This window comes from Caloenas nicobarica, chromosome 1 (genome assembly GCF_036013445.1).
Source record: "Caloenas nicobarica isolate bCalNic1 chromosome 1, bCalNic1.hap1, whole genome shotgun sequence".
Taxonomy (NCBI): domain Eukaryota; kingdom Metazoa; phylum Chordata; class Aves; order Columbiformes; family Columbidae; genus Caloenas; species Caloenas nicobarica.
The window spans coordinates 194691330-194702417 of NC_088245.1; the positions used below are offsets into that span (position 1 = coordinate 194691330).

At 38.9% G+C, this 11088-nt stretch overlaps 1 protein-coding gene across 3 annotated transcripts in view; it reads left to right on the forward strand.

The window, feature by feature from the left end:
* The window catches only part of SPATA13 (spermatogenesis associated 13), a 45537-nt gene extending 42626 nt beyond the window's left edge, over positions 1-2911 (forward strand). For 2 of the 3 annotated variants that reach the window (XM_065634762.1, XM_065634779.1), the window contains 2 exons: positions 608-682; positions 1934-2911. In XM_065634762.1, coding sequence (XP_065490834.1) covers positions 608-682; positions 1934-2115 — 257 coding nt within the window. In that variant the 3' untranslated portion in view covers positions 2116-2911. Of the gene's footprint in view, positions 1-607; positions 687-1933 lie in introns of all 3 variants that reach the window. The other variant, XM_065634770.1, reaches the window with a different exon arrangement.
* Positions 2912-11088: the final 8177 nt, after the last annotated feature.

Consider the following 11088-nt stretch of genomic DNA (forward strand, 5'->3'; position numbering starts at 1 on the left):
GTGCAGCCACAACCACATCTGAGCCTGCTTTGGGGTCTGATGGGTTATGTGATACTGTCACCTCCGAGTGGAGGGAAAGGTACCCACATTTGTACTGCAATACCAGCGACTTCAATTTGTTACCCCATGTTAGCTCAGATTCTGCATTTGTGATCCATTACTTGGTGGCTTGTAGCTTTCTGAAGTGTAAATTTACACTTTTTTTTAATCTCTAGTTACCTGAACTTATCTATAAAAATAACTTTTTGTGTAGTCAGTTCCCCAGTGATTGCCATTTGCTGGAACTGGAAAGCAGCTTTTCCCAGTAATCTACAGGCAAATTAATGTTCCTATTGTCATCCCAGTGAAAAACTATATTTAAATTTATATGACAAAGCAAAACATACTTCTAAAAACGTAATGTATATCACTCTTAAGCTTTACTAAAAATTGTTTAAAATATACAGGGTACTTAAAAAAGATGGACCAAATTTGAAATCATACTGCTTTAAAATTTGGTCCATCTTTTTGAAACACTCTGTAGTTTGCTTATTGGTTTGAATTTAATGTAATCAGTTATTAGATACAGTATTTTTATACCAGTGCCCTAATTTACACTTTGACCTAGGAATGGAGATCTCAGAAAATCAGAAGAAACAAGCTATGCAGAATGCCCGTAAGTCAAGGCATGGAAAAATTAAAGGTGGGTGTTTAGAATTGCTTGACATTCTTACTGTGTTCCAGTGTTCTTTATGTTAGGAAATAGCACAATCTGGCTGTAGTTGATTTCTTCAGTCTTTTAAAAAATTTCCATGGTTTACATGGAGTTGAAATAGTTTCCATTAACCTGCATTTTAATATGAAATTCCAAAACCTTTGTAAACTGTCTGCTAAATCAGCTCCCTAGTCTCCTTCAGACAGGCAAGTCAGTATTCTCTTTATTAGAGAAGAAAAGAGGTAAGGCAAGTGGTTTATTTCAGGATGTAAGAAAGTGCATGCAGAGATTAAATTAGAAATGAGGGTTACCGATTCCTTCCTTTGCTTTCACTCAAACAGCTTGTTCTTCTTTAGCAATTCTGTGCTTTGTTTAAAATATCCTAAAGTTCTTCCTGCAAGCCACATGTTGCTGTATTTATGATAACACACTCAGACTGTCTTCCTTCTGTCCTAGACTACATGGAAGGATGGACTAGAAATGTGTTTTTCTGGAAACAGCTTTTTTATTCCTTTTGTCTCTCAGAAAACGTGTTGTAATTTTGTCCTTTTCCATCTTAAAGTCAGATTTGGGTAAATCTCTAGTGTGTTGAGAGAATAAATTGAGCAAGTGGGAGCAGATTAAGTCTGAATTTAGAAGTGAAGGAGTTGATGTTAGGTAGTCTTCTGCTCCCTGGGATTAATATTATTAAAGCATTTTATCTTGATATCAGTCACTAGGTACCTAGAAAGCCTGTCTGGATTTTCAGGGAAGTTGCTGAAAATTGTGATCAGGAAATTCTGTTCAGAATACACAAAGTCTGAGAATATTAGCCTGGAAAAATATTTTCCAAATTAAGAAATAACAGTTTTGTTGGTAGCAATATTTTACCCAGCCTTCTATTGAGAGTTGACTAAAATACAAGTATCTACCATGTTAAGTTATTGCTTTGAAATACCAAAATTTACTGGTGCAAACAATATAGTCTGGCTATGTGAAACTGCTGCTTATTTTTGGTAATTCTGTAATGTTATTTTACTGGTATTACTCTCTTCTTAAGCCAAATCAATGCAGCAATTTTTAAAAAATCTGACGTCAGAACATGTAACCTTTAGTACTGCTTCCATTCACAATCATGGCAAAATTCTACTGGCTTTACTGACCATTGAATTTGTCCCATGGTCCCGTGCTTCAGTTTTCCCAGTATTAGTTGCACTGCTAGCTGACTCATAAGCTTTGTTAAAACTGTTCCTTTTGCAGGTGTCAGCTATAACGGGTGTCCTGTGCCTCCCCCACACCAAAGCCTGCATCCTATCCATCAGCGCCACATCACTGTGCCCACCAGCATCCCGCAGCAGCAGGTTTTTGCCCTGGCAGAACCCAAGCGGAAGCCATCCCTCTTCTGGCACACCTTCAACAAACTCACCCCCTTCAAAAAGTGAGAGGCCAAGGACCTGGGAAGGGCATCGGCACGCAGGGAGACTGTCTCCAGAGAAAGACCTTGGAGGCACAGTTAAGCTTATTTGAGCTCAGTGAATCTCCAGTTGTGGAGGGAAAATCTCGGGCTCCCTTCAGCCCGAAATAGCACCTTTGTCCAGAAGAAGAAGGAAGTTCCTCAACACTGCTCTGAAGTCAATGTTACCAGGTGTGAGCATTGCTGATGAAGAGCAATTTCCTTTCTGACAAAGACAACTTGCTGTTACTCTGAAGCAGCAGCATTTGATCTCTGTTTTCTTAGTTATGTTGAAGTAGTGATGGAATCAGGCAGGTCATTGTAACATTTCATTTCTCTTAATCTTATATCGATGGCCAAATTTAGGATAGGGAGGAGGTTTTCCTTAATAGTAGGTGTATCAGCAAGGATTCTTAGGAGAGTTTTCTCCTTTCTGGAGCACTGAGCAGAGACTGCCCATTAAAATCAAGTGGAGAGATCCCATGTGATTAATCTGCTGTTGCAGAATTCAGTGGACCCTGATCCTTCCTGTCTTTTTCTATTAAATTGCCAAATGGCAGGAGAACATCCCACAAGGCCTTACCATATTCCAGATTGGAACAGGGAAATTTTATTCTGTCATATAGAAACATGAACAGAGTGCAAAATGGACTGTAAAGATGTGTGCAGTTTTTGCACACAAGTGGAAACAAGAAGAGCCCAGGGCATCTCGGTTTGCTTACTTTCAGTCGCAGCAATATACTGCATGCATGTATGCTCTTCAGTTTAGAGCTTTTATATCACTTTTTGTGCACTTCTTAGCCTGGGAGATACTTCTTTGTATTTCCAATATGCTTTTTTCTCTGTGTAAAAAGTATTTTTTTATTTTTTAACAGAGATTATGTGAATGTACAAAGTCAGTTGAGACAGTATGTGCTGACCGCTTGCTATGTTACATAGTTCTCACACTTCATATATCTTGACTTAGAAAATGGATTAATGGTAATGTAAATATATTGAAGTGGTCTGGGATCCGTGCTTCTTATACACAGTCAATTGGCAATGGGTTTTAACCAATTATTTCTTCACAAAGGAAGAGAAATCCTTACTGAAAGAGACAAAGAAATTGTGTGGATCAGAGATGGATTTTTGTCTCAGAGTCGTCAGTCTGGCATTGCTGCGATTTGCCTATGACATGAAGCTGATTTGGGAAAATAACTTTTAAAAAGCCACCAGGAAGAAACAGGATCTTGATTATTTGCAGCACTGATCATTTCTGCTTGATAACTCTCACTAAGGATGACAAGACTGTTGCTGATATGGAAGGAAAGAAAGACTTCATATGTTTCAGAACTGATCTGTTATGAATGTCTTTACAATACCCTATGCTGCTGATTGGGGGCATTACCTGATGATAAGGATAGATCCAAGAGTATTCTTTGACAATGGACACAATCAGTGTTGTCATGAGTCTGTAATATATGAAGAATAAACAAGGGGCTAGAAGCCAGGCATCTTAATAACAATGTAAAAAAGCCTTATTTTAAACATGTATTTGTTCCTACTACTTTGTTACCTCTATCTTTTTATTTATCGTCAGTGTTGTGAAGCCCACTAGTCACTAGATTTTGTGATTTGATAATTTTGTCGCAACTTCTGCAAACCCCGGGTATGTAGGTTTGATTTTTAATCTTTTGAGAACTGTACATTTCAAATGCCTTGTGTATCTAGTGCAGCAATAATGCAAAGTCTGGTGATGCTCAGCCGAATCGTTCACTGCATAGTGAACTTCATTGCTTGTGCTTTCCCATAGTGATGGAAGATGACCTGAAACTGTTAAGAACTGGAAATACACACTGACATTTTCAATGATCCAGCTTAAAGAAAATGCACAGGAAAGCTAGTGAAAAAAGCTGGCTGGGTTGTATTTTTCTTTTGATGTTTAAAACAAGCCATCTCCTTTCACATTTCTAAAAAATATAATTCTAAATGCTCAATTTAAACACAAGGAGCAGACTTCCAAATGCAGGCATGGATGCATGCCCTTCCCCTTAAATGAGCAACCCTTCTGTGTTTCTTACATAACCATTTTCATGGGTACTTGCCACGTTCAGGCCTGCAAACCAAAGTGGTGTGGAAGTGGAGGTGATGTTTTTCATAATCATATTTTGAAAGATTTGTTCTAGATGCAAAAAATGCCAGAAGTTAGATTGCAGTGCTCACCCAGAAACTGTCCCAGCTGGACCTGAAGACATTATGAGATCAACACTTATTTACATATTTGTCTTTGCTAAAACCTACTTCCATCCAGGCCTTGGTTCTGTGCAGTGCTGCAAAAAGGAAAAGGAGATTTTGGGATATATCATCTGACATGTCTGTGCCCATGAAGGCTCTTCCCATGTAGTAGTGCTGGTGCCTTAACCCTGAAAATGAACAGAAATGTTTGCATGTGGTTTTGGATGCAGCAGGTTTTTTTTTTCTCAATAAGCGAATTTCAGAGAAAAAAAAAAAAAGGAAATGTTTCATGGTGCAGATTACTCAGGACAGTTTTACATATAGTACCCTGCATAGAGATATGGTTGTTTTATAATATTCTTTCTGTCTTTCTTTGCAATCTGACCTTGCAACAGATTAAGATAAAATATAACAAGACAGGCCAAATTTAGACTACACCATAATCTTTAAAACAAACTACAGTTAAATGAAAACACCATTACATTATCCAACAATTAAAACAAATATTTATTTGGGGTTCAGCCTGGCTTTAGAATATGTAGGAAAAGGAGTTCAAATTAAAATGTAAAAGTTTGTATTCTAGCAGCTCTTACCCTGATACTTCATTCTGATGACAAAGCTTATAGATGATCAAAAAGGTGTCATGGCAACATCTGTTCTTTTCCTCCCACTTTCTCATGCTCTAAGTTACTATAAAAAGTTTAGGGTAACTACTAAGCGCATTTGTGCCTCGTTTAGATAAAGCAGAGCCAGAGCCTTCCCCATGGCCTGCTGAGCAGATAACCTCAGACTTCATGCATGAGATGCAGTAAAATATAGTTGTCCACAAGTGTGTTCCCACTGAGTTAGGATAACGCCAAACCATAATTGCATCTAACTCAGAGCATTTGATGTATAAAATAATAAGATTGTTTTACAAGTGGCTTTTGCCATGCTAAATTTCACATTGAGTTTTAGTGGTCAGTGTAATAAGGGAGTTCAAAGACAGACTACTCAAATGTTCCACATTTTAGTTGTCTTTTGAAAGTAATTATAACAGAATTTTTGAGCCAAAGGTCTTTAGCCGTAACTAACACAGTACCTTTCTTTGACTGCCTTTCTGCTTTTTTTTCTATATATGTGGCATTTGTATGTAGGAGATGCCTTCTGAACCATCTCTAATTTAAAACTATTTGTTGTAAATACCAGGGATGACTTGCATATATATTTTATTTTGACAAGTGTTTTGTAACATTTTATCTTGCGTCCATTGCTTTGTGCATCTTACCATCTGTGTGCTGTTACACATCGTAAATGAAGTGTACTGGCTGCAGAGCAGATGAATTGGCTGTTGACAGCTGAATTACAATGTATAGGACTGAAGTAGCTTGATGTGCATTTGTTCCGAAGTAATTGCATTACAAAGTTTATTTACTCTTGGAACACTGTTTGTCAAATGAATCTATTTTCTGGAAATAAGTACACACTTACATTCCCATTATTTTTCTCTTACTGTACATGTTTGAATTAAAAAATGTACAAAGCTGAAGTTCCTCAGCTGTGTCTTATAAAATTTTACTGTGCAGTTTTAAAAATATTGTGGTTTTTTTTAATTGTCTACAAAATCTCTTAAATGTCATATTTACTTTGTTATTTTTAAGCAAAAAAGTCACACCCTCCACTTTTGGTTTTCCAGTAACAGCTACAGTACTTCCCAGTACAAGTTCATTTTAACAGACTACTAAACCTGATTCTGGGGTTGAAGTCTTCGTCATTCAGGCAAAACCCGTCCTTGTTACTGTCCCAGCCGTATGTACCTGTGGCCACTGTGCTTTACCTTGTTCTGGCAGACAGCTCCCACAGCACCCCTGGGAAGTAAATGGAAACACAGCTTCTGTATTAATGAAGCTCCTGCTAACAGAGGACAGTGATTTAAGTACTGTGGTTTGGGTAAGGAAGATTAAATTTTATTTTCTTTGGAACAAAAGCAAAACTTTTTGGAGGGGTTCACCCAGAAGGCATGTTCTGAGAATGGGTGTGAAGAGGCTTACCTGCCTGCTTGTTAGAGCAATTGCCAACAGTGCTGGAGATTCTACTGCTCTGATTCAGGGAAGTTTTCCATTTCTTGTTATTTTGACAGAGCAGAGAACCACATCTGAAAGTTGTGTGTGTGTCCTTCCTGCTCAAGGCTGTGTCAAACATTATGTTTCACTGAGACACATTAGCTTTAATAACATATTTTGCTGAAAACTTCTCATCAAAAACACTGGTGAGTTCAAATGCTGGCAGATTACTTGGGTTTGCCAGCTCCTTTCCCCTCTTTCCAATGTCCTCATCTCTGTCTCTTGGTTCACCTCAAAGCTGAGAGTTTCCCAGGCCTCCCAAGTGCACTTTTTGAGGTCAATCAGATTGCTGAAAACCATCCCTTGAGCAAGTGCTGGAGTGCAGCGTTCTGATCAACAGGCTTTCTAAGGAGCCTGAAATGCATCTGGCCATGGTGAGCTCATTTGTGCATTTTATTTCATTCGCATTCAGGCCCAATCCTGCAGATCATTCCATGCCACCAGGTTTTAAGTTCTTGGAGAGCTGATCTATCAGGTGGAGCTTTTAGTGCAGAAATAGAAATAGCACTGCTTGTCTCTTTGTCTCTTTTTTTTTTTTTTCCAGTTTGGTGTGGTTTTTAGAGGCTGCATGATGGTAACAAAGATAAGAATTTAAGCTTTTCTATGTTACAGTATCAACTGCATATCATGTAGTCTGTAAGTACACAAACATTCAGTGTGTTTCTGAATATTTTTCAAAACTCAGTTATTCTAACTAAGTGGAGAACATGTAATTGTGAGAATGTGTCAAAACTGTATAAACTGTCAGCACAACTGTTCGGCATTTTTTAAATCTTAGGTCTGTGTTAGGCTTAGTTCACTGCAGTCAGGACTGACTGGTTGTCCAGGTGAATATCTAGGGCTGGGACATCGCATACTGCCACTATTAGATATCTAGGCTCTGATTTCAAAAAGAGGTGTGTGTATGTTTCTATACATACATATTTACATACATCCCCACTCTCCCAAACTCCCCCTCCCCTTATAAGCTCCATATGGCATCCCCAGATAATGTCTCTGCTGGCACGTACCGCGGTTGCACCAGACAAGTGACCCACACCCATCACACACTCCCTCTGTTTACGTTACAGCTTATATTTCTGTTGTGCAACTTGGCAGGGGGGAAGGCAACACCTGGGCAAGGTTTTACCTAGAGTCATTTTAATATTTCAAGCATTCAGCGTGAGCCATCAGCAATGGCAGACAAACCGCTCTGCAGGCAAGTGAAGGCTGGAAGGTGCCTATATCACTGGAGCTTGGTGTCAGCAAAGTCCAGGAGGACAAATTGAGAGGATAGAGGTCAGCAGAGCAAGGAGATCCACTGCTCTTCACGGGCTGAGTTGCATTCTGAAGAGAAACACAGGATGATGGACTAATAGGATTTATTGACTCTCCTAGCAATTTTTGGAAAGCTGAAACTGCTTCAGGGAGAAGGAGGAGCTCCAGGTGCTCCCAAGGGACTGTGCTGGCAGAACCAGGCACAAGCCAAATTCCTCATTTCTGGCACATAAGAAATAAGAAGGCAGAAGGCCCAAGATATACACTGAAATGAACTCTCAGTAGGAGAGTCACTAGGCACAGTTAACCTTGGCGTCTACCTATGAGCATCCACCAGACTTCAGAGGTGCCGACTCATTAAGGACTGAAAAAGTGTTTAGAAGGTGTTCTGCTAATAAGGTTGGGTATATCTTATTTTATTAATCATCCATCTCTTTATTACTGCCATATGAAGCTCCTAACAAAGGTAATTAGCACTGCAATGAAACTTAAAAAAAAAAGCCCCACATCTCCTGCCATTCAGATGCAACATTTTTTAAGAGCAAATGATGAACTGGTGTAATTATTTCCAAGGCATTGTTTTGTGATGAGACAGGGCACACTAAAAAGCAGCTGATGGTAATGTGTCTCTCTAAGGCCATTCCTACAGCACTTCTCTTGTTTCTCTGCTAAAAAAGCAAACCGGACTAACCGCAGAGTCCATCAAGGCAGATCCAGCTCATGAATTATGTCATTCTCACCTCAGGACTGAACAGACAGACCTTGACTGTTGTCCTTGTAAAATCCACAATCTCTTTTGGGCCAGTATAAGGGTCCTGCTGCCCCAGGAGCCCCTGCTGGTGCCAGTGCCATGTCCCCAGGAGCCACTCGCTCTCAGTGCTGTCCCACAGAGCCACCAGCTCTCCCAGCATGCTGCAGCCAGGAAGGTTCATCAGTAGATCCAGATTTTCTGCATGGCAGGACAGATCACTGAGGGTGAAGCCCTAATCTGGCAGGGTGGGCTAATTTTTAATGACTCAAACTTTTGAGGTGTGAGAAGAGGCTGAGGCTGAGCAACCCCAGAAAATTTCACATGGTGTCTAATGGGTAAAGAGAAAAGGATTGTTTGTCGTGGCTCTCATTTCTTCTTCTCAATTAGTACAGCAGCAAGGCTAATTTGGCAACAGAAGTTCATTCAAGGAGAGCAGCTAATTGCTGCATTGTCCTTTTCCTCAGAGCATGGTAGACATAGCATCCCAGATAAAAACCAGTGCACCATAACTCTTGCAATATTTTTTTATTACCACAGGGTGGTGGTGACGACCCTAGTGAAAACTATTCACTGCTCAGCTGTGCTGAGAGTGGGTTATTTGATATGCAGACCGTACATGTCGTATCTTTGCAGTGTGGGAACCCCCTCAGACACAGTCACTTGCACCAACAGGGTGAATTAAGGCCACTTCCTATAAAACATTAACTCCTGTCACTATTGGTTTTATCCTTCACCGTTCATGATCATTGTTAAAGGAGTTGATTATATGCTCAGTTGCTTTACTTTCCCTAGTCCTCAAACAGCAGCAGTTTCAGTAGTTTCAAGACACGGTTAAGTATCAAGTTATGCCTTCTTCAAATTTAGGTACCAATAATAAATTTAGTAGCACAATAGCTCTGACTGGTGCTTGAATGGCTAGATGGGGAGCCTGCTAATCACACATGAGAAGCTCTCTTTGTCATTCAATTTATTTACTTTAATTCAACCTCGCTACTTCTTTTCCATAATCACCTAATATATGTAATGCCATATTCACAGCATTGTTATTTTTAATTTCTACAGTCTTTTTGTCCCTATTTCCATTGTAAATTGCTTGATAGAGAGGCTAACTTTATTACATGTTTTTGCAGCACAATAATGGTATTAAGATGTGCCTTCCGTCCTACAAACCAACCAAGCTGTCGAAGGCTAATATTTGTGTAATGTATTTTTGTAATGGAACAGGCAAATCAAAGCCTTATTAATCCATTTTAACAATTGTCTTTCATGTAACAGTGGCAAAAGCCCAAGTACAGAGCACTTCAACTTAGTATTGGACTAAACAGAAAGATTCCAGTTTAAACCTGTTTTAATTATTGAACAGCTCTCAAATTTAAATCACTGACCTTTGAGAATTTATTGACCAAACAAGTGCTTGTCCTCAAGGCACATATTTGGATCTTGCATTAATTTACATGAAGCATTTACACTCTGGTTAAAGATGCCCAAGAACACTGCAAGTACAGAGTGAATGAGGTAAGACCAGAGATCCTATACCTGTGATGATGGTGGTAATGACGATGATATTGATGTTGTCAGCTCGTGGAGAGGGATGAATGTATGGGGACCAGGCTGTCTGTTCCTTAAGCAAGAAACACTCCCTTAGACAATGGGGAATGGAGTTTTCCGTCGGTGGACAAGGACTGTCAGACTTCTCCATGGGGTGCATCATATCCTAACGATGTCATACAGAGTACTTCTTCCTTTTGCACTCATCTGGAGTTGTTTCACTAAGGCAGAAAATGTTTTTATGGCTCAGAAGTAGCAAACGTTTGATCTATTTTCAACTTCCTTTAGTGCTAACCAGCAGCAGCAGACACAGCAGGATTTTGCTGGTGGTGATCAAACATCTTTCTGTAGACCATTGGCAAGGGCACCATAAATCAAATCTCCAATAATTGCTGCAAATTGGTAACTTTTCTGAAGTCATAATTAAAAGATTAAGGAAGATGTCCCAAACTTAAGGTCTTCCTCTATAAATTATTTTAAAAGAATATTTAGATTGAATATTGCTGACAGGGTGTAATTATTCCTATTAAGAACATACTAGTCTCTCTCTAAATGGTATTTGTGTGCATTGCTTCATAAGCTTGCAAAATGGTAGTGAAGGGATTAAACAGAAGATTAATTTATTTAGTCAATGCTAGTTAATATTTCAAAAGGAATACTGATCTTAGTATTAAGTTCTCACTAATGCAAGAATCAATTTAAAAGCCAATTATGTAAAGTTTATTCATTCCGACTATCACTTTTACCTGTATAAGTACTTAACCTATACAGCCCAAGTTTCTGTGCATTAGACATTTATGAATATTAATTCCAAATAAAATGTCCATTAATTTTGTTACTGTTTGATTTTTGTTCCTCCATCTAATCTCTTCCTGTTAATTGCTATTACACTTGCTTAAACCAGTTGTGTCCAGAATTAATATGAATGTATTTCAGTGGACATCTATTAAAAGCCTTAATATAGGAGGGACTCTCTAATGAAAGGATAAATATAAGATGGACTTCAAGTAGCATTGTCATATGAGGAGGAAGAACCAGACTAAAGACCTGTTTTTGCCAAAAAACTCTCATACTTGATCCCTCACATCTT